The sequence below is a fragment of the Micropterus salmoides genome, unplaced genomic scaffold (assembly GCF_014851395.1).
Source record: "Micropterus salmoides isolate LMB-PRFRI ecotype aquatic unplaced genomic scaffold, ASM1485139v1 Ms_hic_scaffold_4, whole genome shotgun sequence".
Classification (NCBI taxonomy): Eukaryota; Metazoa; Chordata; class Actinopteri; order Centrarchiformes; family Centrarchidae; genus Micropterus; species Micropterus salmoides.
This window is the reverse complement of record NW_024043372.1, coordinates 22,559,492-22,587,136: the sequence shown is the minus strand read 5'-3', so window position 1 is coordinate 22,587,136 and position 27,645 is coordinate 22,559,492. Positions and strand designations below refer to the sequence as shown.

Here is a 27,645-nt window from a genome sequence, read left to right as displayed (position 1 = left end):
TTGGTTGTTTCTTTGGAAAGTATTGTTGAATGCCTTTAAGTCAGATTCTTTCAACTGAAGAAACTGTTGTTTTTGGTGAAGTGTTCAACATTTGCAGTCAGAACAGGTATTGTGTGTTATACAACAAGAAGAAAGCAGGTATGAGGGTAGATTAGAACCACCACAGAGGCCGGTGGAATTTGTTTTCAGTATAGTATCTAAAAACTCTGCATCACATACATACAATACATACAACAACTGGACAATGGTAGACACTGAGCATGACATTGTGTAACTTTACAAGAATACATTGGGTGAATGGTCATGCCAGTAGTGTGTGAGGAGGGGGCTCAATCAAGGAGTTCAAAGTCCTGATGGCTATGGGGAAAAAACTGTTTGTGAAGCGTGAATGTCTGCCTATTTGTGTGCACTGTCCCAACGTCATGCCTGGTATTATGGTTTATTGCATGAGTTTTAGCGTTCAGTCACCAATAGAGACTGTTGAGACTGAAAATAAAGTGTGTGTTTGTGTGTGTCTCTGTGTGCAGGGTGCAAACTACGGGGGAGCCAGGGGGAGCTTAGCTCCCCTTAATAAGACATCAGCTCCCCTAAAAGCATGATTTGGGATATTTTTGGTGGTCTCATATTGACAGCATGCTTTATTGCTATGAATTTCTATATTTCTCTATCATCATGGATCCATTGCATAAAATCAGGAGCGTCAGACTTCATCCAGCCAGAGGGAACGATCACTGACCATCCGCCGGTCGCTCCGCGATCTCCTGTCCCTGTCCCTGTACGCTCCACCGCCCCACTCCCTCTCTGGTACGGGTTGTGTCGCTAGTACGACCGACACGCTGTGAACGGTTCGTGATCGTTCCCTCTGGCTGGATGAATATTATGCATGATCCATGCACTACTGCAGCTGGGGGCTGCAGCACCACGCAACTTTCTAAATTCTTCCCTCTCCCAGAGAAAAGAAAGGTCAGTTTGCAAACACAGCCGCAGCTGTTGTGTGAAGCGTAATTGTAGCAAAGTGGCTACATATGATGATGAAGATAATGATGATAATAACAATAATAATAATAAGAAGAAGAAGAAGAAGACAAACATGCCTGATACTTTCACAGTCAGCCCCAGGTCTAAATGCTTAGAGCTATTAATGATTCAGCAGTAAGAATCACCCGGGGGGAAAAAGTGAGCTCCCCCGAAAGCTATGATATAGTTCGCACACTGTCTGTGTGTCTATCTGTCTCTATATTCTCGGTCCCAGACACAGCCGAGCTTTCTTAATGAGAGTCAGATCAATCAGCCGAGCTAAGCTTTGTCTGACAAGCCAGCTGTGGAAATTCACTCCGACACCTGGGAGATTGCCTTTCGACTTTTCATCCTTCAACTCCACTGTCCACATTATAGACCATCTTGACCGTAAACTTTTGACTGTGCCCGAACATGTGTCCTTTTTTCCTGTTTCTGACCATCACAACACACTGGGAGCAGTAAACACTTGAGCAAACTGAAAACAGTTTTATGGTAATCTGGTGATCACAGCAGCCACTGTTTGTGCTGCGAGAAGCTTGTTAATCTTTTGAGGACACAAACCAGCCTCCGTGTAAAACGGGCCAGTCGGTATTTAAAAATGTTGCCTGTACACTGAGGCCATTGCAGGATTGGTGCCTTTTTATTGTATTTATTGCTTTATTTCTACTATATTACACAGTTTACTTTGAGAAATAACATTCATGTGCATATTTACAATGCATATCCATATTTACAAAACTAATGCATAGTTATAATACTCATGCATGTTTCATGAAGAGTATCCTTAAATGCTCATCCTCCGGGCCCTAATTTGTAAACAAGAAGATGCATCCTCTGTATCACGACTTAACTTATGTTTGTGCATTTTACTGTCACACTTTTCTCACCATCCACCCAGACTCAGATTCTCCAAACTCTCGGCATGCTCAGCCCTGCCTCTGTCTAATTACGTCCTTTAAAAAATCTTCTCCTCTGTTTCAAACAGTTTGAAGAACAAGACCTTGATTCTCTGCTAATAATCCCAATGGGCCCAATTTAGCAACTAATTTAGGCAAATGTTATCTAAAAGACTTTCAGAGCCATAGCTGGCTGGCTTCAACCAGGGTATCAATTCCAGGACTTGCTTGCAGTTGTAGAGGGGGTGAAAGTTGTCCAGTGTGTTGAGGCTCTTCCTTGGGGGGCTGTGCACCCAATTACCCTAAATAGACCCATTATTTCCCGTAAAATTCCTGGTATTGTAAAAAGAGTCTCTCTGGAAACGTCCTTTTACTCCAACTTGCAAATGAAATGGAAATCACTACATACACTCCTTCTACATGCATTTTAAAACAATGCTCTCCGTCACATCACATTCACATCGGACCTGTTCCACTGAAGACCATTCCCAGTGGACTTATTTGGACCTGCTATCTAATCAACAGGCCCTTAAATAGATATTATAAATAACCTAAATGGACTCCCAATATATATTATTCCTCGCTGCAGACAGGATCGGATCTGCTGGATGTGATAATTAGATTGCGGAGTGATGTTGAGATTGAATGAAAAGAAAAGGCTGACCTCAGCCCGGAACTCAGAGACTCCATGTTTATTGTATTTGGGTCCCTGATGACACATTTAGTGCAAACACACTTTGATGTGTGGATGAGATTTACGTGGAGTGTGAAAGCAGCAGGAAAATAGCTCGGACAATGGTGGGGGTAGCCAAGTCCACTCAAGTCAGATTTTATCTGTGGAACACATTGTATGCAGAGGCCGTTCATTTTAAACCAAATAAGACATATTAAGTTCATGAAACAACATGAAAAGTGTCAGTATATTACACAAGAACAAGAGACAAAATACTCAAAACGGTCATAAATGGGAAAATCTTTAACCCAGAATAATAGGAAGAGAGGAGCATAGAGGTTTCTGCAGAGCAAATGTTGGCAGAAGACACATCATTCATCTTTACCTCAACCTCACAGCTTTAACAGTTGAACACAGTTGAAAAAATATTATTTTTACATTTATAGCTGAATTTTGCGCACACATTTTTTTTCTTCTTCCCCTGAAGTCTCTTCTGGAAGACCAACTGTAAAAAGCTCACTGAGTAATATTTGTTGCGTAGATGGGAGATGTGAGGTGCCTCTTATGTATTATGAGTCTTGATTACTATTTTCTTTTGTAATTTCAGGCCGTCTAAACAACAAAGCCCTCATATCTTTCACTTGTCTCCCTCATTTCAGTTGCATTTGTCTCAATCTTTGACCTACCTGAATTTTCTTTTTAACCTTTGATTGTCGGACACAATTTATTTCAACCTGCCCTTAAGATTTTCGTATCGCATGTTTGTTCTCCAAACTGTGCACATTACAACATTTATCTTCTGGTTCTCTAACACACAAAGAGTAGTAAGGGATAATGAGTGGCTATTCGTTCTCAGAAAATCACAGATCAAAGGCCAATTAGAATAAGGTTTAGTCTGAAAGCATTAGCAAGCTGATAATGTGGGTGAGGAAATCTCTATCAATTAAGCTAATGGATGTTCTTCATGATGATTTTAGATATGTGCTGCAGAGCTGTGGTTAGCTGTATAGTAGCACAATACAGGAAAATTTGATGCAAGTTATTTTACAGTAATAGTCTGCTTCCTCTGAGCTTAGCTGACACACAGACTCCTGATGAGCTTTAATAACCAGGTTCAAGCAGAATGAAGTGGGGGTCATTATAATAAAGTATTCACTGAAATTTCTCCGAAACATATCTGGTGAATTATAAGTGACTAAAGAATCTGAAATTTCATAACACGTGCTCAGCTGTGATCAAAGGATTGCACAGAATAAAAATCCATATAGACACATCTTTTCACCCTTGCATCATATTTGATGAGGTTTATTACAGAAGAATAATTTTAATGATACTTAATCTTTGTTTCTATATATAAATGGTGATGGTTTTATCTGTGCTAGCGTGGTTCTATAGGCGATTTCTGTCTGGCTGTCGTTCGGTCCACATTCAAATATCTCAACAATGAGCTTGACATTTTGTGTTTTTAGTTAAATATTGCAACAACTGTTGTTTGTAATGGATGTTCAGACAACTTCCCTAGAGGATCAATTCTAATGAATTGAATTGCTGACTGTAGTCAAAGTCAAGCTACTGAATGGATTGGCACAAAATTTAGTCCGGAAATTCATGGTGCCCAGATGATGAATCCTAAAGACTTTGACTTTTCTTCTAGCGCCACGTGAGGTTGACATTTGTGGTTTGAGTAAAATGTCACCACAGCTAATGGAAGGATGTTCATGGAATTTGGTAATGGTCAATACTTTAATTTATGACTAAATGTCTTTTAAAGCTAATGTAATTCACACCATTCTCAGCTGTACAGCTGTTTTTAGTGCCAATTAATAACTGTTAGCATGCTAATACACTAAACTAAGATGGGGAATAGGGATGTCAGGAGAACCGATACTTCTGTACGAGTCGACGGGGCATCCGATACACAGAAGATGGCGACAAGTGCAGCTGCAGTGACAGCTCCGCCTTGATTCGTTGAAAAGAAAAACATTAGAGTCATGTATATAAGTACTTTGCGTTTCCATTATTTTTGTTTAAGACAGCTGGCATTGCTGTGTCGCCTGTCAACTATGTAACATACGACATTTGCAATGGCTAAACACTAAAGGCTACTGTGTTTAGGTTAACGTAATGTGAACATAGCCCATAGTAGTAGGCTGCCATCCGCTTACCTGTCTGTGTCATCTGCTGTAATACCGTTAGCTTTTTAATATTTCCGGACTAATGGCCTTTCACCATGTCAGTAAATTTGAACTGCTCCTTGCACTCTGGGTAGAGGTGGGTGTGTGGGTGTAGCCTTTTTTGCAGTTATTGAGCTATACCTGATCATTCTTTAAAGGAGTGTATGTTGAAGTACGAGGTTTTTTTTTTGTTTTTTAATGTGGTATTGGATTTGGTATCGAGAATTGTGGAATTTCACTAGTATTGGTATCAACTACTAAATTTCTGGTATTGTGACATCCCTATCTAACATGAGGATGTTAGCATTGTCATTGTGAGCATGTTAGCATGCTGACGTTAGCATTTAGCTCAAAGCACTGCTTTGCTGTAGACTCAAATTACTTTAGGTTTCTCATGTTTCTCTCCAGTTTACTCAGCTGACGTTTTTGCTTAGGGGTGCTGCACAGTAGAAATGTGCGCATGACATGACTGTGTGTGGGAACAGTCTTTCTTTTAACAGCGAGTAGTTACAAGCTTGGTCGTATGAGGTCACCGAGCTCTGGACCACCATAACTATATGTATGTATGTATGTATGTATAAATAAAATAATTAGAATAAATTCCATTGGTAACACAATCAACTTAAATGAAGGCCATGCCGGAACAGCTGATTACACTGTCATTACTCTCATTTCAACTTCAAAAAATGTTCCATGCTCAGTGTCCACACTTGGGGAAACACATGAAAACCTTGTGTGTGCAATAACTGAGAGCACACTAATTTAGCTCCTATAATCATGACAAAACAGTGCAAACAGCTTCTGACATCAAATTATTATGCTGTAACATCAAAAGCATCCTCTGCATTAAGCACTAACCTGCTGTATTTTATGTTGTCATATAGTAACAGCCTATGGTGACCTATGGTGCAGACAACATTACGTTGTCTGCACCATAGGTCTGCACGTGTAATTTGCACACTGTGTTCCTCCCTGTCAATAGGGGGTGCTGCAGCACCCTCTACACCCCCCCTTCCTGCGCCCTTGTTATAGGGTATTTAAAACTTCTGAATTGTGGCTGTACCTAGTGACTTACTTACTTTAAATAAGCACACAAACACCTGTAGTCTCTACTCTAATTGAGTGTTCCTTGCCTGTGATCAACCCTGTAACCTATTATATCCCTCTCCCGTGTTGGTGCAGGTGCAGACTCCCACAGTGATGTGAGTTCAGTGAGCGGCGGTGTGCCCTGGGACAGCAGAGACACATCCCTTGCTGCTTCTACAGCCGCTTCCCTGGCCTCTTCCCTACCTCTGAGGGACGTAATGGATGCAAATGAAGACATTAAACCCAGGGACCACAGCGACGGAGGCTCGAACGAGTCCATGGGCAGCGGGTCGTCCTTTGAAGAGCTTGACATGGATCAAGAGGAGCAGGAGGAGGGCGAAGAGAGGGAAGAGAAGGAAGATGGAGAGGAGGAGGAGGTCCCCGAAGGTGAAGATGGAGCTACAGAAGCTGTTGAACTGGCTGAGAAGAAGGAGCCCTTGGGGGACGGAGAGGAGTAGGGAGGATGCTGAAGAGATAAGAGATGAGGCCATGTAACACTGGCATGCTAGAGAGTTTCTCAGTTGTTACTGTTGCTGGTTATCTGTCATGTAATCTTGTTGGTGGATTTAAAGCTGTTCATGCCATGACCAACATGCTGTATTTCTGCGCCTTCTAATTCCTCTTTTTGAAGCCTGTACTTTTTGTTATACTTTAATCTCATTTTTTTAAATATAATTCGCGATCCTGTATTTAAACTCTGTCAGGATAGAACAACAGACAACCAAATAGAGTTAAGTCTTCTTGGATAAACCTAATCTGTGCACATGGTGTGCAGTTAATGAGGCAAGATTTGTTCGGTTCTATATTTCATTTGAAACTGTAATCTTGATGTGTATCACCGACATTCCTGCTCAGAAAAAATGACACTTTAGTTTAAGATTAACATCAAAGGAAGGACTCTGACGCCGGCTGTCCTGGATCATCATACAGCAAATTTTTACCTATTTTGTGAAAGTTGATATTGTACCCCACTTTCAAGGTCCCAAGGAATATTATGTCATGTTTTTGTGTGCATTACCTGAGTTTGGTGTTGATGTACAGTTATGATTGGGTGAGAATGCCGAAGAAAATTTTGACGGACCTATTTTATTATGTTGTGTTTTTTTTTATACCCAGTTTGTAGAATATCTCTCACAGGGGAGATTCTGCAGTCTGAGAGCTACCAACACCAGTGAGGCCTAAGAGTAGTAGAGTAACATCACCATGGTCATCAGGACTAAAAGGAGGATTTAAAATGAAATGTAAACTTATTTCCCTTGGATACTGTACAGAACATTTTATTGTCACCGCGCTCAGATAATTGCTTTAGTCTTTTTTTAACGTAATGTTCTCTCCCATAGCTGGTTTGTGAAATCACTCTACAGTTCTGTTTGTAGCCAAAATTCACTCTTCCAGAGACTAGATGTGATATGTTTGTAGGTTGAAGTTGTTGGTGCTGTGAGACATTGGAAATAATGTACAGCACATTGCCATGGTTGTGTCTGTCTGTCTGTAAATAAAACGGAAAGTTCAGTTGACAGGAATCAGTTGTGCATAAATTTTCTTGCACAAAAAACTATACAACCTCTTATTCTAAAAAGATGTATCTTAAAATCAACCTCAATTTTAAGGTTTTTAACATAGTGCTACATCATTACTGTTCTACTCTGAGGACAAATCCATTTTTATTGTGTGTGTTTGCCAGCAGAGACGCAGAGACGTAACAAAGTGTGGGTGGCAGTGGGACACATTGTTGTTCAGACATTATTGATGGGGCAGTAAGCGCCTGTTAACTTATTAAGCTCCTCCTTTGGACAGGCACAGACGAAGAATTCAAGCTGAGTAAAAGAGAAGACGTGCCAAGAAATGGCCAAAATTGGCAATGTGTACTTTTCAATGGAAGTTAATGCGAATTAAGCAAAGCAAAGTTGCAGCAAAGACGCCAGTGGAAACATGAGTCAGAGTTGGAGACAGGAGTTTGTTGTGCTGAAGTAATGTTAGGAAATAAAGTTTTGCTAGCAGTTCCTCTATGTACACAACAAACTCCTCTCCAACTCTGAGTCATGTTTCCACCTGCATCTTCCTGCAACAACTCGCCTCACAAGATTTCAGAGTGAGAATTGTCATTGAGCGAGACTTTCCTGTTAAAAACAAAGGGTGTCACCGGGAGTCACTCGTAGGCAAAGGATGCCTACGAGTGATGTTGTTAGACACAGTCTGAGCCTGTCCATGGCAAAAAGAAGCACTTTTTGTTGACGTAATTTCGATGGGCGCAATTGCCCCGAAGGAATATGTTGCAGCCTCTGCAACCGGTTCACAGCTGCCAGCTGAAGCCGTCTACTGCACGGATTCTAAAAGATTTTGTACCTACGAGTCATTTCGACACCAAAAATAAAAATACCGAAATTACCCTTTAAGATTTTTTTGAGGGAGCAGTTTTTCGTGGCACACTTGAAATGTTTAGGGGCTGCATTGATCTAAGCAGCATTTGAATGAGAAGTTTGGCATTTGTGTCACAATTTATTTAATCAGCTGTGTGTACTGCAGAGGAGGAAGAAGAGGCTCCAGCAGGCTACTGATATTTGATGGACTCGTGTTCTTTAGCCAGTGGTCCTTAATGAGCATCTTGACCTATAAGTACAAATGTATTCATTCAAATCCAACACGTGGTCCTGGACAGGCCATATCGCACGTGTTTCATATTTTACAGATGTAACATGTCAAATGATATGTTTAAGATAATTTAGAAACTGTCTTTCTTACATAATTTGTCCACCAGAGAGCACATGCAATTTTTTTTTGTCGTGTAAAATGTCCAGCTCTGTACATATCTTGGCCACAATTAAAAAAATAATTAATTAATAAATTAAGGAATCCTTATCAAAAGTGTTTGTGTAAAAAAATTATATTGACCAATATATCATTACTGATCATTTTAAACTCTCAGATATCAATACCAGTATCTTTCCCAAAAATAAATCACTACTGGTCTGGTTATTGTACTCTTCCAAAGTGCAGAAAGCCCAAGAAGACACAAGATACACTGTAGGTGTAGGGAAAACCTGAATGAGTGGGGGGAAAAACATGCAGGTGCTTCCCCTCAGGACACAGGGGTTTACTGAATAATTTGATAATTATGACAAATTATTTGAATCACATGGTATGGCCTTCACGTTCATGTGGGAGATTTTGTACAAATGTGTCCAACACCATCATAAAAACACCAAATGAAGAGCATTAAAGCTTTTCCTGCAACTTATGGTGGAGGAACAGCTTACTAAGACACTTTATGCTGGTTTTAAATTCTATTGTTCTGTTCTTGCATGTCTGCCATATAGAAATGAAGCATCATCTGTTAAGTTGGCCATCTAAGGACGATTCACTTGTTCATTCTCAGACCATGGGAGAAATGATCAAGGTTTAAAATATCTCTCAATCTGTGGGTGACATTTTGTTTTGTGATTAAACTCTGAGATTGGTAGTTGTACTGCCTACAGAGGTGTGATCAGTCTGCAGGGACAGATGCCCTCACCACATGTCTGTTGCACTTTCAGTTTTAATCCTTGCACCCCAACCTTTGTCCGAAGGCAAAAATGAAAATCAGTCTGGAAGAGACTAGCGATGACACGCTGGGTCAACAACTGATTTAATTAACTGTGAGACCCACAGGGGTGTTATGCAGCTTTGAGGGCACAGAGATTATTGCCTTCCCATGATGTTAATTATTAATCTCATTACAGCGCACGTGGAGAGCGATATGGGGATGTCTCAACAGACATTTTTTTGATGGCTACGACCACTGCGTGTCTGAAACTGCTTTTGGCAGGAGAGAGGAAATGGTCGCAGTTCACCCTCTCAAAGCGCATGTCCCCTGCGCGCATCACTGTGCCATCTGGGACTGACCTCATACTTTCTCGTGCCGTGTCACAACTTATTTGCGGATCACAAATAGAATTTCCGCCGCTGAAGATAAGCAGTCTCAAAAGAACCCCCCCCCCCCCCCCCCCCCCGCTCTTGACCAAATAGGGGGTGACTCTTAAACCCTCCTCTCCACATTGATAGACAGTTCAACCGCTTACAAACCAGCTGAACGAAATCTTTTCCATTTGGCTCTAAATGACATCATGTTTATTTGGCATACTTGAGATGAGACTATCTCCAGAGCATGCGTGGAGCAGCATGATCGTTTTGGAAAAAAAGATGTTTTGGCCAATTACTAAAGATTTTTCATAGCCTCCTCGAGTAACAGGTACAATTTAAACTTTGTGTCCGATTGGATTTCTTGAGCGCTAAAAGCCTATAACCTGGCATCCTATCAGACTCACAAACGTCACATCCCCCCCCCCCCCCTAGATTGGTCTTTAAATTTTACTTCTTCACAGTAGATGCCGGAGAAAGTGAAACGCCTTTTTTCTGCAGCAGTAGCAGCACAATGAAGAGCGCATCAGTCGCATTTTTTTAAAGCGCGTTTAGGAGATGTGACTTTTGAACCACTGTCAGCGGGATCAGACCTGCAGGAATCCGGCGGCTCGTCGTGTGAGTGTAGTTTTTCCAGCACCGCGGACAGCTCCTGGCGCGCGGCACAGCTACACGCGGTTTAAACTTCAGGCAGCGACGCTCGCTTTCTCTATCCATTCACACAGCTCCTCTGTAATTCACAGCCGCGCTGGTTTCAGGCTTAAAAACTCAACACTGCTTCAAAGGATATGCGTTGGGTTTACACAATGCATTCATCGCACGGCAGCGCTGGAAACTGAGGAACCCTGCACGGGTAAGAGATGTTGTGTACAGGCTGCGTGCGCGTTTTTTGAACTTATACGAGCTGGTGATCTAAGTCAGTTTATTCGGGTTTGAATTTATTGAGGAGTTGACCTCACCTTTTTTATTAGCCTATGTTGAAACATCTTTGCAATTTACATCCTTACATGGGGGGACAGAATACATTAGTACGTATTTGTCATCTAATGGCAATATTATTGTCGTTTTTATTGAGACTGGCGATTGTTCACCGATTTATGAGCAAATGATATCTCCTTTTCCCTGACCACTACCTCTCTGGCTACAGCCATGTATACATGCTGCACAGCCCTCAACATGTGCGAGGCTGCTGACAAACTACGAAACAGGCGCTGCAGTATCATACACAGCAACCGCCATCCAATCTCGCTTAGTTGCCCAAATCATTTTTGGTTGATTAAAAAGTGCAAAACATTGTCGAGAAAGTCGTGAGAAAGCCTTGAGAATTAGTTGTGTGCCACAGGGTGTTGGAGAGAAGAAGATGATCTCCACAATCATCTTTTCATTTTGGCTTTTATTATCGGAGTCATTTCTTATTTGATTCTCAGAGGATGCTCAGAAGATATATTAAGTTGTATCCATCATTCTTGTCTTTTTCTTCTGGAAATGCAAGAATCCAGATTTACAGAACCACATCAGTGCAGTTTAACGTCACATTGTTTAAATTAGCATGAGAACAATGAGATGCTGTATGTGTGGCTGTTCACCAGGAGTTTAAAATACATTTTTAAACACACAGGGAATATAAATGACTGCCCCAAGGTGCAACTATTTAGAGGAGGTGTATAGCTAATACTGAACAAAGTCATTAAGGGAAGCAACATATACTGTGAATGCTTCCTCCAGTCCCAGGGGCATCTGTGCTGCATGTTCAGCAGATAAAACACAAAGAAAAGCCCATCAGAATGCAGTGTAATCACTTCACTCAACACACAGATGCATACAGAAACACTAATCAATTCATTATTAGTTAAGTGTTTGATTAGTAGATCAGATGCATGTTTCTGAATTCCTTACATAACAGAATTAAGCATATTTGTAAACTCTCCTCCTGTAAGACTGAGAATATGAAATGATGTGCGAGCCTGGCGTTCACAGCTGAAGATGTTGATTACTGTAAATTATTCAGGTCATGGCTGACTGAAGGAGACCGCACTCCACTGCCATCATCTGAATCCAGAAAGAAAAATTAAGAGGAGGAGGCGAGGCTGTCTGACCTGTACTCCCTCCACAGCTCAGCCCTGAATGCAGTCGGCCTAACCTGTTACTTTTGATATGATGCTGAGGGGACTCATTGTGGGAGTAAGTGAGGACGGGGGACCGTGTTAATTAATTTGGGTGCTGGACGACCAGAGCTTGGTAGCAGCATGTAAGAGTGTTGGAACATCATTATCTGCAAAAGAGAAATCAAAGCTGCTGAGGGCTTTTTCTCACTCAACTTGAACGCCTGATCTTTCTAGTGTTTTTACACCAAGCCCCTTTAAAGGTGTAGGAGTGTTTTTCATAGCTTCTACGGCATACAGTGATCTATACAGTGGCTGTCCATCGCTCATATGTAAACATTAGGACCAATATGTGGCTTTGTCCTGCTTGTGGACTGTAGTTTTAACTAAGCAACATCAGCCTTGTTACTTTATTGTCAGTGTTACAATTCATGCGGGTTGTATTAGCCACCAGCTATCAGTGATCAAATGCCTCCAGTCCTTTCAAAAAGGACAGCTCAATAGCTTGCTCTCCCTTATAGCCATGTACTTCCTCACTCATATGCACATACACACACACAGCTGCAGGTGAGGTACGTCAGTTGGTAGTCTGCCAGTATGGTCCACATAAAGCCTGATCTATACTATCCACCTGGTGCCCCTCACATCTGTTAAATTAAATATTTTATGTCCATCTGCACTATTGTAAATGTAGTAGGTATTTATGTGCTGATTTGTATTCTTCTGCATTGGTGTTAATTAGACACATTTGTGTGCCTCTTGCACTGTAGGCATTTAAGCACAAACATACACATCCAATAAGTGTGCAGCTTCCGCTCACCATACACTGACGACGCAGTCCCGATGAAATCGTGGTCAAATCACACACTAAGCCTGAAAACACAGCACTGTACCTTCAGTGGATTTCTACTCAAGTAGAAAGATTTAAGCATGGACTTACTCAAGTGAAAGCATTAGAGGCTTCCAATTAATTAATGATGTGTGCATGACTCAGAATAAAATTAACTGCTGCAATGGCTGCAAATGATTCACTCCTATTTTACATTCTTTGAGTATGTTCGAAAGGTTTTTAGGTAAGTCCTATGTCAGCTGCATCAATCATTTCAATTATGAGTAATAATAAACTGTTATTGATTTATTCTACCTGCAGCGCTTCCTAAAATAAATCCTGCCTTCAGGAATACTATGGGGTTCAGTAGGAGAATTAATAAAAATTAATTAATTATGTCTTTTTCCATATCTGTGGATGAACTACAGGTGTGTGGTTTCTACCTCAAGAATTTGCCAATTATTAAGGATGTTTTGGGCATAAAGACATACAATATGTTTGTCACAGTGCCCCACATATCCTATTGTCCTTATCCTAGTTAGATTTCTGAATGGCAGCTGCTTGATACTATACCTGTCAAGTCAGTGGAGCCCAAGGTCTCTTTACTTCTCATGCTGCAAATGTACTGTCAAAAGAACCATCACAAGTGGTGGCAGCTGATCTGCTGTTGATGAAATTGACTGTTCAGCCAAATGATCACATTGTTAGAAACATAAAACGGAACTGAAATCATGTAGGGGAAGATGCAAAAGCTTTCAGCAGGTTAGTGGGCGAGGCTCACTTGTTACAGGCTGTAGTTCAAATGTAATGCCACACACTTTAGTTTACAAATGAGTATTTAGCAACATTTGAATCACAAGTTTATGGCTGTTTTTTAGGCCGCTACCCACACAGTCCTGATAATGCATATCAGCTGAGTGTAAACACTTACACTATGTCCTTTTTGTGTTGCAAGAGTCTCTCAGTCGAATCAACAGAAATGTTGAGGTACAAGTTCCCAAATGTTTTTTCCCCCAAAAATATCATGACTCAGTCTGAACGCAATGAAAAAGTAATTTTGCTAAGGCGAGAACTAAATTAAGAGAAAACAAGCCATGTATTTTAAAATAACCCTTACTGCTCTGGGGTATTGTTTTTTAAATATATAAATGGCGCAATTTAAAAACATAGACAAACTAAAGGTGAGCGCTCATCTTGTCTCATTTAAGGTAACTTTACTTTTATTCCCTCTCTAATATCAGTTGGCAGGTCAGGAACAGCACTTTTCCCCCCTCCCAAAAAATCATGGCTTTTCAGTGTGTCGCGTGTGATGATGAATAATGCAAAGATGCAATACAAACCCCTGAAACAAAAGCACCATACATCCATCACTGTGTTCCAACCAATCATAGGCCTGACAGTAATGATCGCTGAGATCTCCGAGACAAAGAGAGAGGATGAATGTTTGATGAGAGGCAGAATTGGGCTCCTGGGAGGTGAAGGGGCCGTTGAATACATGCAAGGGATTCCCCCTTTACAGGTGGAGAAACCGGTATAATCAGCTGTGAAAGATGGGGCAAGCTGTTTGTAAAACAGATGCTTAAAAGCATACAGAATGAGGCGGATTGTAGAATAATCAGAACCGAAAATGAGGTTCTATTTCCATTTACTGACTCTCTGAAATTAGTGTAATTACAGCTGTGTGACAGTAAACAATAGAAGTGATGCAGCGAGCATCTACTGATTCATGTCTCCTTAATTGCAGTAGCTGCTATTAAAAATACCGTCAAAGGGCCTCCTCGCTCTTCAGCTGCTAATTGTTTAAATGACCTTATCAGAAAAAGGTCAGCAGTTGTGTTTTTCGGAGACATGTTATTGTTTTACTGATGTAACTTCAGTCCAGTCAATCCTCCTCGCAACATTAGTTGAACTGGATTTAAATGCTGTTTGAATACTGTTTTGCCTCTGAGTGGTGTTCAGAGATAAACCATGTAGGATCTCCTGTAAATATCTTATTGGCCATCACTATACTGTATAGGTCATGTTAGCAGCCATCTGTCTTTTTGTAACAGCAAATCGGCTGAAGCATTTCACTGTGCTACTGCTTTGAGTAGCAATGTTTGCTACTGTTTGAATGAGTCAGTATGAGTAATTCCACAGGGGTTAACTGTGAAAACACTTTTAAATGATTTGATAATAAGCGAAAATGCATCCAATACTGAGAAAAATACGACCTCTAAATTCTTGGTAAAATATCTACCAGAGGGTTGCTGGATTGTGAATGCAAGATAACCAACATGAAGAACGTCAAATGACTTAAAAGACACTGCTATGGTCAGATTAAAGAAACTAAAGCTGGCATTCCTCTATCAGTTGTGTCTGCATTAATCAAAGTGGAAATCAGCTACTAAAGTACTAAACTATTTGTATGTCCTTGATAAGACTAAGAAGCTATTCTGTATTTGTCCTATTATCAACATATCTCATAAAAAGACCAAAAACGGTTATGGTTTGGTTTAGGCAGACCCAGGAGCAGACACAAATACAACAGGAGGAGTAAAGAGAGAAGTCTTTTTTGACAAAGCAACCTGTTGGTGAGGTAGCTGGCAGGGCTGATAAAGGCAATGGGCAGGCAGTGTAGGAGATGACGTGGTCCGGGTGGTATTTGCAAAGGCGGCAGGCTCTGTCAGGACTCCTCTGTCCTCTCTTTTACTGTCAGCTCAAACTTCATGCCTTCCTCCTGAAGATGTAAATCTTTAAATATGAGTTACAAATATATGGATTCCTTTTTCAGAAAAGGTTAAAGGTCCAGTGTATAATATTTAGGAGGATTTATTAACAGAAATATAAGATCCATAACTATATTTTCAGAGGTAAAGACCTTACATCGCTATGTTTTTATTACCTTAATGACCCATTTCTATCTACATACACCACTTCCTTGGAAGTCGCCAGGTTTGCACCGGTTTCTACAGTAGCCCAGACAGTCAAACTGCTCTACAAAGCATGTTTTGTCACTACGTTGAATACCTAACAAGAAGAAGAAGTCCAGTTAGTTAGAAGTAAGAAATGAAATTTGGAAAAATGAGCTGACAGTGTGTTGGCCACCGTAGCTCCTACGCGCTTGGAAAGGGAGGGGTGGCAACTCAGCCGTGGGTTGCAATTTGCAACCCTCACCACTAGATGCCACTAAAACCTACACACTGAACCTTTAAGTAAATTTATATTATATAATAATATATATGATATTATATATAATATATTTCATAAAAGAGCAGGCCATTGTAGTTTTTAGCAATCACTTCTCAAACAGGAGAGAAGGAACAAGTCACCCAGTGCAACAGTGTGGCTCACTGATGTGTTTTTAATAGTCCAGAGGTCCATGGCAAAGAGGAATAAACTTTACTAGATATACACAGTTGATACTTGTTAGTAGGATCAATTCATTGTTGATTTTGGTCTTGAGGTGGGAAAAATGCTGAATGTTAACAGGTGCTTCCAGGATATGAAGCTTCATGTATTGTTTGTGCTTAGTAATATATGTGAGTGTGTGTGTGTGTGTGTGTGTGTGTGTACTCTCCAGTCTTCTTTCCCATTAGCAGACCATTCTCAACCCCCCTCCCCAAACCTAGGACCATTCTCCATGTCAGTTGGAAATGTGATTTCATTTCCCATTACCTTTGCTTCCTCTTAGCCAGCATCCAAGTCATTACACTGGGGATCTCCAACCTGCTCACCCAGGATCAGGACTGCGTATACAGTAGATGACCTCCACTCTTCGACACTTTCTATCGCCTGGGGGGATATTACCATATTAATGCTGCACTCCACTCCTGGGGCAAATGAGTGTCATAAAAAAAAATCCGCCTGGATAGCATCTTTTTGAAACCCCACCCTCACACCTCTTTCACTGCTGCTCACACTGCCATCCACTCCTCCTTTTTCTATTTTTTTCCTGTCCTCTCGCATCTGCTATCTTTTCTTGTATTATTTTTTTTCAGCCCCCATCTATTCCACCCATTCCTTCACACAGTCTGGTTTGAAGTGTGTAAGAGGCTGGCAGGCTTTACGCTCTTGAATTAAAAAGGCCATCTGCTGAAGAGGGAAACAGAGATGGCTGCATAGGAGGAGAGAGAAAAAATGAGAGGCATAGTTTTTCTTTGAAGTTAACGTGTAGACAGAATCCTGGGTGGGATATTACATCTAAAGTGTAAATATTACTCTTGGTACTGTATCTGCCATATACACATACACACAGTATTTTGGGATTGCATTACACTGATCTAGTATATGAGCTAGAAACCACGTAATATGTTAATATAAATATAATTTATATCTTAATAGGTATGAGGAAAGCCACTGATATAACATACTCTTGTGCCTGCTAAACAAAGTTTACACATTTATTAAAGGAATAGTTTGACTTTTGGGGAGATACTCTTATTTGCTTCATATACAGAGCCAGCAACTGATTAGCTTAGCTTAGCATAAAGACTGGAAACAGAGGCTCTCTGTACAATGGTAAACTAGGTTACGTTATATTTTGTTTGTTTAACCCGCACGATAACCAAAGTGTAAAAACTAAGCTAACTGGCTGCTGTTGGTAACTTCATAGTCATAACAGACACAAGAGTGATATCAATCTTCTTATCTAACTCACTGCAAAGAAGTGTATCTCCCAAAATTTCAAACCAGTGCTTTGAATGTGATTTCAAAATATGGATAAACTTGTAGAAACTAATTGTTTTGGCCTAAAAAGTTACAAAGCATTCTTCATAAAATTAGAGCATGTAGAGCCAATATGGAGATCACCAACTTTTACTGCCCATGGCTTTTGCAATGACAGAGTATGTAAAGAAAGGTTTTCCAAAAGGAATGTGTTTGCTATCATAATAGGCTGGATATTGGAGTTTTGTGAACAAAGACACAGAGAGAAATGTAGTCCAGTGGAGGGATGGAGGACTCCTGTGGGAATGCAAGAGAATGACAATGTGTCAGCCATGAATCCTTTTGTCACTATTCTCTCTTGGGGCTTTGTGCTTAAGTGCTTTACCACTGTTACTGCCCACATTTTATTCACTGCATATTTCTTGTCAAAATAACACATTTAGTCAGCTTACAGCCCAGGCTTGTAGTGTCTTTCTCCATTTGTCCATTTATGACTTGTGCTACAATGTTGCACACGCTGCTGAACCACAGTACAGCTAGAACACACTCCCCGAACATTAAAATGTTCTTGTTGTACACAACTGTTTTCCTTGTCTGCAGGTGCCTTTGTATGCAAGGGAAGTAGCAATGACGTTGCCCATACGTGCAGGCTGTTGCAATGGACTTTCACTTGTTGTCAAGATGCTGAGGGAGCAAATGGAAAGTCTTATATCCACACACTTATTCTGTGTGCAAGAACAAGGGCTTTCCACTGTTCCACTGACGGTACATCAAATGTAATGCAACACGTCACATCTTATTTCTTATTAAAAGACTGCAGTTATTTGCACCAGAAGCATCTGTAAGGCAGTAATTCTATATCAAGCCACTACTGGACTAAGTTAGGCTACTTGATGGATGAAAGATAAGATATTAAAGCAATATCTAAAAACATTAGTGGTTTAAAATAGAGGCATCATTCAGTTGTTGTTCTCCTTGAGATGTATTTAAAAGACAGAACACGAAAAGCTCTGACTAGAGTCGGATCAGTTTGATCGGTTCACAGTGCACGCTTCCCAGTTCTCCCACAGGACCAGTCTGACCACCAGCATGCATGGTGAGACTGGTCCACTTGTGTTCCACTTTCTCTTCACCCTCTCCACCTACTGGCAAGTTTCCATGGAAACAACAGGGAGAGAGAGAGAGAGAGAGAGAGAGAGATGAGAGAAACAGAGAAAACCCCCAAAGAATTCGGTCTGCAGTCTGACTCCTTTTGAGAGCTATATGTTGTTTTAATAGGTAAGTCAGTGATTCTAAACTGAAAGAAAGAAATGAGTATTAATATCCCCCTGTTCTGGTTTCATAATCGCTCATAAACACAGTTAATTACTGCTTGTCGGCCTACATGACTTGTTAAGACAGTGGATGTGAGGTAGATCACTGTGGCTCAATAATTTACTCCGCCAAACTTCTCTCACACTCAACACTCACACACTTAATTGAGCCTCTGGGATTTGTGGGGAGTGACACCGGGACTGAACGATAACCCTGCATCTCCTCTGTTGCAAAGTCCATACATGAACTCCTTGCATGGAAGTGTCACATTAAATCGGACATTTATTATAATGATCTATAATTTTACTATTATAGACAAATTACTTTTATATGGTAGAAGGAAAACATTGTACAATTAATAAAAACAGCCGGACCACTTTGGGTTTTATGTGGGCTTAAAGTAATCTGACTTACAAGAATAGTTTGACACTTTGCTCCAACAGATTGCTAGTACTGCAGCATAGGTTCACTTCTCCCCAAAGTACAATCTGTTGTATTTTACTTGAAAGCACAGAAGTTGTTTTTTCTTTCTTGTAGCTTCAAGGAATCCATTTTGAAGTTAACCTCAACCTCTGACCTGGCAGATCAATTGTGTATTATTATTAGTTTAAATAAACAAAAAATACATGCCTTTATAATTTCAGGAGAGGGCTTAACTCTGCAGGGTTTTTTCCAGCAACACTGAAATCCCAAATGCAGTGTTTGTCTCAGTATGAGTCACAGTAGTCTTTTTTCTTTATGAGAAATGCTCGCATTATTTCGGGGTCTCATCTCACTTTGTATTGAAAATAAATAATGCCACATTACAGACAGCAGAACAAATTAATGCATGTATGTAGCTCCTGATAAAATCATACTAATTCAATTTGTTGGCAACAAAATTAATTTGTGGGCTTGAAATAGATTTCAAAACTTGGTTTTTGCCTTTGTTGTACATAAATTGTACTTTTGTGAAACTGTGTGAGCAGTTAATGTGATTCGGCAAGATGTTCCTTGGGGACATGATTTGGTCTCTCTGTAGACTTTCGGTGTACGGGAGCATGTGCACATGTGATTATAAAAGAGTTGTACAGTCTGCCTTAGAAGGGAAGTAACTGGAGGTCAGACAGACAATGAAACAGGAGGAGACAAGAAAAGGAGTTTCAAAATCAACACACGCACTCTAAATGAAGCCTCTCACAATGAGGGTTTGACTGTGGGCTACTATATAGTATAGTATAGTTAATTTATAGAAAACCATTCGGAGGATGTTTCTGTTGTCCTCAGTGAACTCTACTCTGAGGGTTAACTCAACATTTTATTAGATGATTACTTCTAGAATATACAGTACTGTCTATACCTCTTCAACGCATAACAGAAACATTTCAAATGGTAATTGTCCTTCAATTTTCGATAAACTAAATGAAAGAATTGTCTTGTCATCTTATTGATTTATTCTGGTTGCCACATATAAAGAACCTTCTTTATTTTTTATTCTGTCGTGCTTATTGTCCATCATCAGTAAGTATCAAAGGATATATAATATTTACTATACAAATATTTACTATCCTGTGCAGATGATATCCAAATTTCCCATATCAAATATTTCCATCTGATGAGTCAGTCCCTGGCAGACACAGTGTATGTGAGACAAAAGGGATCATTGCACTTTAGCTAAAAGGCTGTCACTGAACTTCTCTCTGTTTGATCTGCAGGCTGTAATCTTCAAAAACTCGGAAGAGGAGAAAGGGATGGCACTGATGCTGTAAATGGCCTCTGTCCGAATAAAAACACTGGTGCTTTGAAATCTGGTGCTGCTGCGCCTTACTGTTCTTTTCTTCAAAGCCGTCATCAAAAGCTGACTGGACGCTGACCAGAAACCACAGGCAGTACGGTGACCTTGTTTTGCCCAAGGATATGTCATTGGGGAAATCCCCTGTGTTGGGGGTGCGCCCTGTGCCCCGACCCCTCTGGCTGTCCCACCTCAGCCTGCTGTGCTTATGTGTCTCTCTCTTTGCCCAGGCTCCCCAGGGTTTGCCTGTGGTGGGTTATAACACTGACTCCAAGAGGGAGATCACACTGGACGGAGATTTGATGATTGGCGGCCTGTTCCCTGTGCACCAGAAGGGTGAGGGGGCAGAGGACTGTGGGAAGATCAATGCTCAGAGAGGGATCCAGAGACTGGAGGCCATGCTGCTGGCGCTGGATGAAATCAACAAGGACGAGCACATCCTACCTGGGATCAGACTGGGAGCTCATATACTGGACACTTGCTCTAAGGACACCTACGCTCTCGAGCAGTCTCTGGAGTTTGTCAGGGCATCCCTCACCAAAGTGGACGACAGTGAGTACACGTGCCCCGATGGCTCCTATGCCATTCATGATGACGTCCCACTGGCTATCTCTGGGGTCATAGGAGGCTCCTACAGTGATGTCTCCATTCAGGTAGGCTCTAATGAAAACACACTAACTGAGTGGGTGGGTTTTCTACACTGCGTCTGTAATTTATTTTAAATTTGCTGTTAAAGATCATCTTTTGTTTGCCATGAAAGGAGTTAGTCAAAAGCTACATTCATATTGTGCGATTACAGAAGTTGTATTTAACTAGCAGCGACTGTGGGCTTCAGAGAGAACGAGGCAAACAGAGGAAGCAGTACAAGGAAGAGCGAGAGTGTGATGGATGGTCATATTTAACTGACCATTTAGACCTAAGTACCATGTGCAATTACCCCTTGCGAGATGTTAACACAGGGACTTAATGAGTTTTGGTTCCGCAAGGAGGATCTGTTTACCTGCATGCCCATATGCTTGGCTGATCTAATTTAGAAGATCTCTCTCTATTTCCCGGTAATTCACACTTCAGCCGCGACCCTGTCAGAGGCAGACGTGCTACAGATGTTATGCTCGGGACTGGCTGACAGGATGACTAGTGACGGCATGATTACTCTCAGCAGCAGTGCTCCTTTCGGCTCACTGAACCTGATGCGATGAAAGCTCTGCTAATTGGGTCTCCGAATCTTCAGCTGTAATACGGCTGCCACGTCAGTGTAATTTCAAGTCATTGTGAGAAGAGACAGTGTGTCACGTGGAACTGAGATTTGTAAATTTCCCCAAATATACGTGCCTTAAAGCATTCACTTAAACTCGTCATCCTGGCTCAGTCAGCCAGAGGACCGTGTCCGCTGTCTTGGCTGAAAGGTATGGTTCACCTCACTCGAGACACGCAGCCTCGTGTTCCAGATATCTGCTTGTTTGGAGAAAGGAACACACCGCTGCCTATCCAGAAATAATAATTGGCTTCAGATCATTGATAAATCACAGATACTGTAGGATCCCCTGTCAGTGGCAGTCTGCTGTTAGCAGCTTTCCCTGGCGGGTACTTTTGGACAATAGGCTGCTGGTGGCATGCTTCCATACATTTTAGTCAACAGTGGCCAGCAGTAGACATGTCAGCACTGATATACCAACAATAAATTAATAACAGTGAATAGCTGCTTGCTTCACTGTATATCTGCTGTCATACAAGCGTTTTCCCAAGTGGGCATGTGAAAACCCTGTCTGTATTCTGTAGACAAGTTTGGAGATGTTTTGAAAAAAAGAAAATGATTTCATATAACTACTTCTATTCGCATGAGTAAATGCTACTATTAAAATTACGTTAGGTTTAATATTCCCCGATCGTACTGGAACTCTGCAAACATCTCTGTTTTCTGTTGTTCCAAAACAAATGTTTCTGTCACCCTGCTGACAAAACACAGTGCCAAACATACAGTACAGTATATTGATACCTTACACAGGTAGAGAGCTCCTGGGATATGATGTAAGAGGAGGATTCAGAGCACCTATATTGGGATTCCTGGTGAAAAGTACAGTATGGAAATAGAGGATCTGATAAACGAGCTGCAATTTTAGTGAAACGTTGCATCTGGGGCTCCTTAGAGAGCGCCCCTGTCTTGTGGTAATTTATGGCTGTACTATTACAAGCCTAAGGTCTGAGGTCTGCCCTAACTTCTCACTGAATCTTCCTCATCAGCGGGAGTGCACCACAGGACACAGTTCCCTTTCTCACCATGAATTACCGTCCATATTGTAATGCAGTTCAGTTACGAGGTCTGCTAGCTCTTGCTCTTTCTCTTGGCTGGTGAGCATCTAATCATTCCGGACAACTGCACTCAGTCTCCGGGAACTGTTCATTTGCTCATGCCTTATTTTTTTAATCAGCTTTTGAAAATGAACTGTGATCGTTGCAAGTGATTTATTCCACCTGATGTTTTAAAGATTTGCTGTGTGAGATGTGCCCTTTGAAAACAAGACGAGGTGTGTCTGTTTACATGTGCCGCTGTGTTTTCGGGGGCAATGTTATTATACAAAGCTATGCATTTGGGGCATGTGAACGTGTGGCATTTCTGTGCTTGCCGCTGGTCGTTCTGCAGATACCATCTCATCCCGTAATGTTTCTGTCCTTTGTCTCTGCCTGGTTGTGCATAATCTATAGCCACAGACCTTTGAGGGAACCAGCCCTTCTGCGTGAACGGCAGGCAGTTAAGTCAGATGTGGGTATTTCACCCAAAAGGCAAGACAGTTAGAGGACAACTAACATTATCAGAAGACCCTTATCGCCATGGCGACATGGTGGAACATGGTGAAGTGACAGGTGGCGAGAACGCCGAGTGCCGTCTAAATCTGTCACAATGAAGGAGCGTGTTGCTGTGCTGCTGGTGTTATGGTGTGACAATCGCAGATATGGGGGCGGATCTGGCTGCAGGCCTAGCCCAGCCATGCTGGCGTTACACGGGCACAGATTGAGTTAAGTGTGGAGCCGAAGTTCTGTGACGCTCTTGCAGGCTAAGTCCTGACTTCCCCATCTGTGGTTGCTGCTAGGCTGTCTGGTGGTTTGGCAGAGGTGTGCCTGCACACAGAGGATGTAGAGGGATCGGATGGGAGCTCATGTTTCACAGAAACACTGAGAGAGTGACAGGCAGATATAATCATGGGGGGGTGGGGGTTTGAGGGGTGGATGGAGTGAGTCACATGGCATCATATGGCGTTGAACCACTTCAGAATCAAAAGCCTGTATCTTAAACAGTCACAGGGAAGTCTGTGATGCCATCTGGCCAGTCTGAATGAATCTACTTACAGAAATATTTATGTGATTCAAGTGTTTAGCCTTGAACATCTTCCCTGTGGTCTATCTAAACAGCAGGTTATCAGTGCAAGGTGAGTAATGACCTTGTGATGACATGTTCAGTGTATTCAACATCTTCATTCATGTGTGAAGAGCTGCAGCACTGACAAGATAAATGCTTGCCTACAGTACAAGACATTCAGCAGTGATGTTGCGTACTGAAAGCAAAAATGCTTTAATCATAAACAATCTCCAAAACACTGACAGTCTGCATCCAGTATCTGAATTTCTCTGGCTATAGCTGCATTATAGAGGGAACATCAGTGTTATTGCTCCTCAGTGTCCTAAAGTCGTGGGTTAATCAGAGATGTATTATGTCCCACAATTACAGTCCAGGAACATCTAGCCTCAGGGCTGGCTTCTGATTAATCCATGGATGGGACTCCACTTTTGTTACCCCGACAGCAGTCTGTGCAGCTCAATATGACTCACTGGTAAGAGAGCATCCCCCAGGAAAAACATCATAATCACCAGGGTGCATTAGAGGAACAACACCTCTGGAATGTTAAATACTCAAATGCTCACTGAACTATTCCCAGGCATGAAACACAGATCATTTCTGGAACCAGTCTGCAAACAATGAAAAATTCCCTAGTCTGATCCTTCAGAGCAGTGCACAAAAATCGATGTCTGGAAGTAGAAACTTGTCTTGTTCCATGGTATTTGGATGAAAGCTCTCATTGTGTAATGTACCTTTGTGAATCAACTGAAATATTTTAGTGCTCCATCTGAAATGTGTTCATTTTTTACTGATTTGTGAGACAGGAGAAGACACACTCACAAGGACGCATGCAAGAATTTGATATGAACACACTGCTTGACATTTGCAGACTAAACTGTGTGAGTGGAATAATAAGGTAAATTTATGAGCTTTCAGCAAGCTCAAGAATATGATTTTTCATCATCCACAAACCACCCTGTTATATAGCATTGTCTTAATCTTCAGGTAGAGCATATGTGCGTCATACCAAGATTTAACCATGGATACACACACGATAGAATTCATGCTAGAGAGAACAATAATGAATGAGCGTATCAGTAAAGCCATGCAGCGAAAATGCATTATTCATGGCTGAAAGTAAAGAACGTGTTCCCAAAATGGTGAATAATTCACATGTTTATTCAGTGGGTTGGCAGAACCCACTATTTGTGCAGTTGAAAGACACATCATGTTCACCTGATGAACTCAGTGGATGTTTCCCGATTTGGCACATGAATGACAGGATGGCATAAAATCAGCTGGACGCCAATTTGGTTTCTCATGAAGGTGGATTTTTATTTGACCTGAAACTTAACAGGTCACACTGACAATGCCTGTGATGTTTGACAGAACAGAGCAAACTGTAAAGAGATGATATTGTACTGAGTCACAGACGACTCAGAGGAGAAAGAAATGAAATGAATGGAAGCGAGTACACGTGAAAAGCTGAGTTACTGACATTGTAAATGAATGGAAGTGCAGCCATTGCTTAACATGTGGTGTAGTCTGAATAGTTGCTGGGGACTTTGAAAGACTACTGCAGCGTAAAGGAGATTCACATTATCCAGCGGGATGAGGGGGCAGGACTTGATCAAAAAACATCCTTGCTCTAGGTATCTAACAGTTCATATTTCCACCTTGTTGAAACTGTTGCCAAGCAACTAAATCATAAGAAATAAACTACTAATGATTCAGTATCTAACTATACGCTATGCGTGCGCTGTATCTGCATGCATGTCTGCTCCTGTGTATGTGTTTGCATGTGTGTTTCAGAGTGCTGCAGTGGGCCGTGTATGTGTGATACTGAGTGGAGCTAAGGACTGCTGCTCTGGGAATACAGTGTTATTGCTGTAGAAGCACACTGAGACAGTCTTCTGGGAAGAGCAGATGGGCTTTTCATGTAGAAAAAAATCATGACATCGCTACAAAGTAGGCCTGATATTTCCTGGACCAGGGCACTCTCTTCTGTGTTCCTATATATCTCTAGCGCTGTTATTTGACTATTGCCCCAACTGTGTCTCTCCTCACATTACTTCTTTCTTTCTTTCTTTCTCTTTAATCCTCTCATTCAGCACAACAGTATGTTAAGCACACACAGCATCAGTGCAGTACATGAAATTTGCTGGAGATGTGCAAAGCATTTCTATAATTAATCAACTATACCAGTAAATTCTACACTGGCATTCGTCAGGGTAACACATTTCTCTAAACTAAAACGTAGTTGGTAATTTTCTTAGGATGCAAAATTTATGGACTTTTATCAAGTTTTTTTTCCATGTATAAATAGCTATTATGCTGTGTTATACAACTGTATTTTGACATTTCACATGGGCAGTCGGAATTATTCTAGCTCATGGTGTTCGCTGGTGCCTTAAGGGTATCTCTATGGAAACAGTATACGACAGCTGAAAAGAACAATCCTGTTAATCGGTGTCTCTGTGTCAAATGCAGCTACTAGGTCCTCTATGCTGTCGTTGCTCGGGAGGAAACCACTTTCACAGTAATCTCCTCAGTAACAGACTCTGCAGCGCAAAGCCACACTGGGTCACTTCTTAATTTTCCTTAATTAAATAAAGTGCTGTCTGATGCAGGATGATCCCTATAGCTGAAAGCGTGAGACTGGAAGCCATGCCGTGTGGCTAAAACCTCAGGCGGTTAAGAAATAATGGTATTAAAATATGCTTCCAGTTAAGTCTTATGAAAGAATCACAAATAAGATCTGCTTAACATGCAAGCAACAATTCCTACAGGGTGGAACAAGGTTTTGGGAGTCTGTCTGTGTTCACACACCCCTTGTGAGTAAACTCTGAAATTCCATAACCCATAACAGTCCTCTTGTCCGAACTTCTGTCTAAATAAAAATGAAAAAGGCCAAAAAACCCTTACCACTTGTTTTTCGTGAACATTACAAACACAAATAATATCACAAAAATACTAGTTCTGTTCTGTATAGTGTACAGTTGCTTTTAATAAACAGTGGAATGATTAAACTGCAGCATACATGTCATTTCAGTAGCTTTTGTAATAACTAATCAGTAGTTGAAATAACAAAGAATCTAATACAAAACTAAACTAAGTGAAGGCTGTTTTCCACTTTAATTTCCTGTGTACACACACACATGCAATTACATTAATTTACTGTACAACAGCGATGTGTGTCTATATGTTGTGCGCACATACAGAATTCGTGAAACACGTTCTCACAGCCTCCTTAAAACCTGCAGCTGTAGGCAGGAAGACACAATGCCCTCCAAGAGCAATTTGCTGAACAACAATGTCTGCTGGGTATAAACTTGCCATAGAAGCCCTTAGTGAGTTGCACATCTCTCTCTCTCTTTTGGCTCAGCTTTTTCTGGTGTCATGCCACTTATACCTCGAGCTCTTCTTGTCCTCTAGTATCTTAAGATCCAGGACTTTTGTGCTCCTTTGAACCCGTTACAGTTGAGATTCTTGAGTGAGAATCCTTGTGCAGTTACAACTAGTTAGCAGGGCGCCTCGGGGGAAAGTGCATAAAAAAGAAGTCTATTCAAATCATATATGATCATCAGTTGTCGAAAAGAAGAACATGGTCACTGTCTTGGCCAGGGAATCCACATCTCACAATGTGTCAGTCACAGGCTTTGGCAGGTGGAAGGGTCTTGGCTTTTCATTTAAGACATATGAACATCTATATAATGATTCTCTATAAGCCCATTGTATTGGTCTGGCACTGTATTTTATAACCTCCATAAGCCACATGTAAGTGGATTACTCAACTGGCATACATCTCCATTTAATACCCTGCAAAGAAATTACTCATTCACTACAGCAAGCACAGCCAAATTTCAGGCACCCAATACCGATATTTATATTACAAGTTAAGT

At 41.2% G+C, this 27,645-nt stretch overlaps 2 protein-coding genes across 2 annotated transcripts in view; both read left to right on the top strand.

The window, feature by feature from the left end:
- The window catches only part of tex264a (testis expressed 264, ER-phagy receptor a), a 90,208-nt gene extending 82,836 nt beyond the window's left edge, over positions 1–7,372 (top strand). The window contains exon 4 of the mRNA XM_038696538.1: positions 5,946–7,372. Coding sequence (XP_038552466.1) covers positions 5,946–6,307 — 362 coding nt within the window. The 3' untranslated portion in view covers positions 6,308–7,372. The remainder of the gene's footprint in view (positions 1–5,945) is intronic.
- A 2,851-nt stretch (positions 7,373–10,223) lies between these two features.
- Positions 10,224–27,645, top strand: part of grm2a (glutamate receptor, metabotropic 2a) — a 29,390-nt gene continuing 11,968 nt past the window's right edge. Inside the window, exons 1-2 of the mRNA XM_038697256.1 lie at positions 10,224–10,599; positions 20,333–21,062. Of these exons, the coding sequence (XP_038553184.1) occupies positions 20,535–21,062 (528 nt within the window). The 5' untranslated portion in view covers positions 10,224–10,599; positions 20,333–20,534. The remainder of the gene's footprint in view (positions 10,600–20,332; positions 21,063–27,645) is intronic.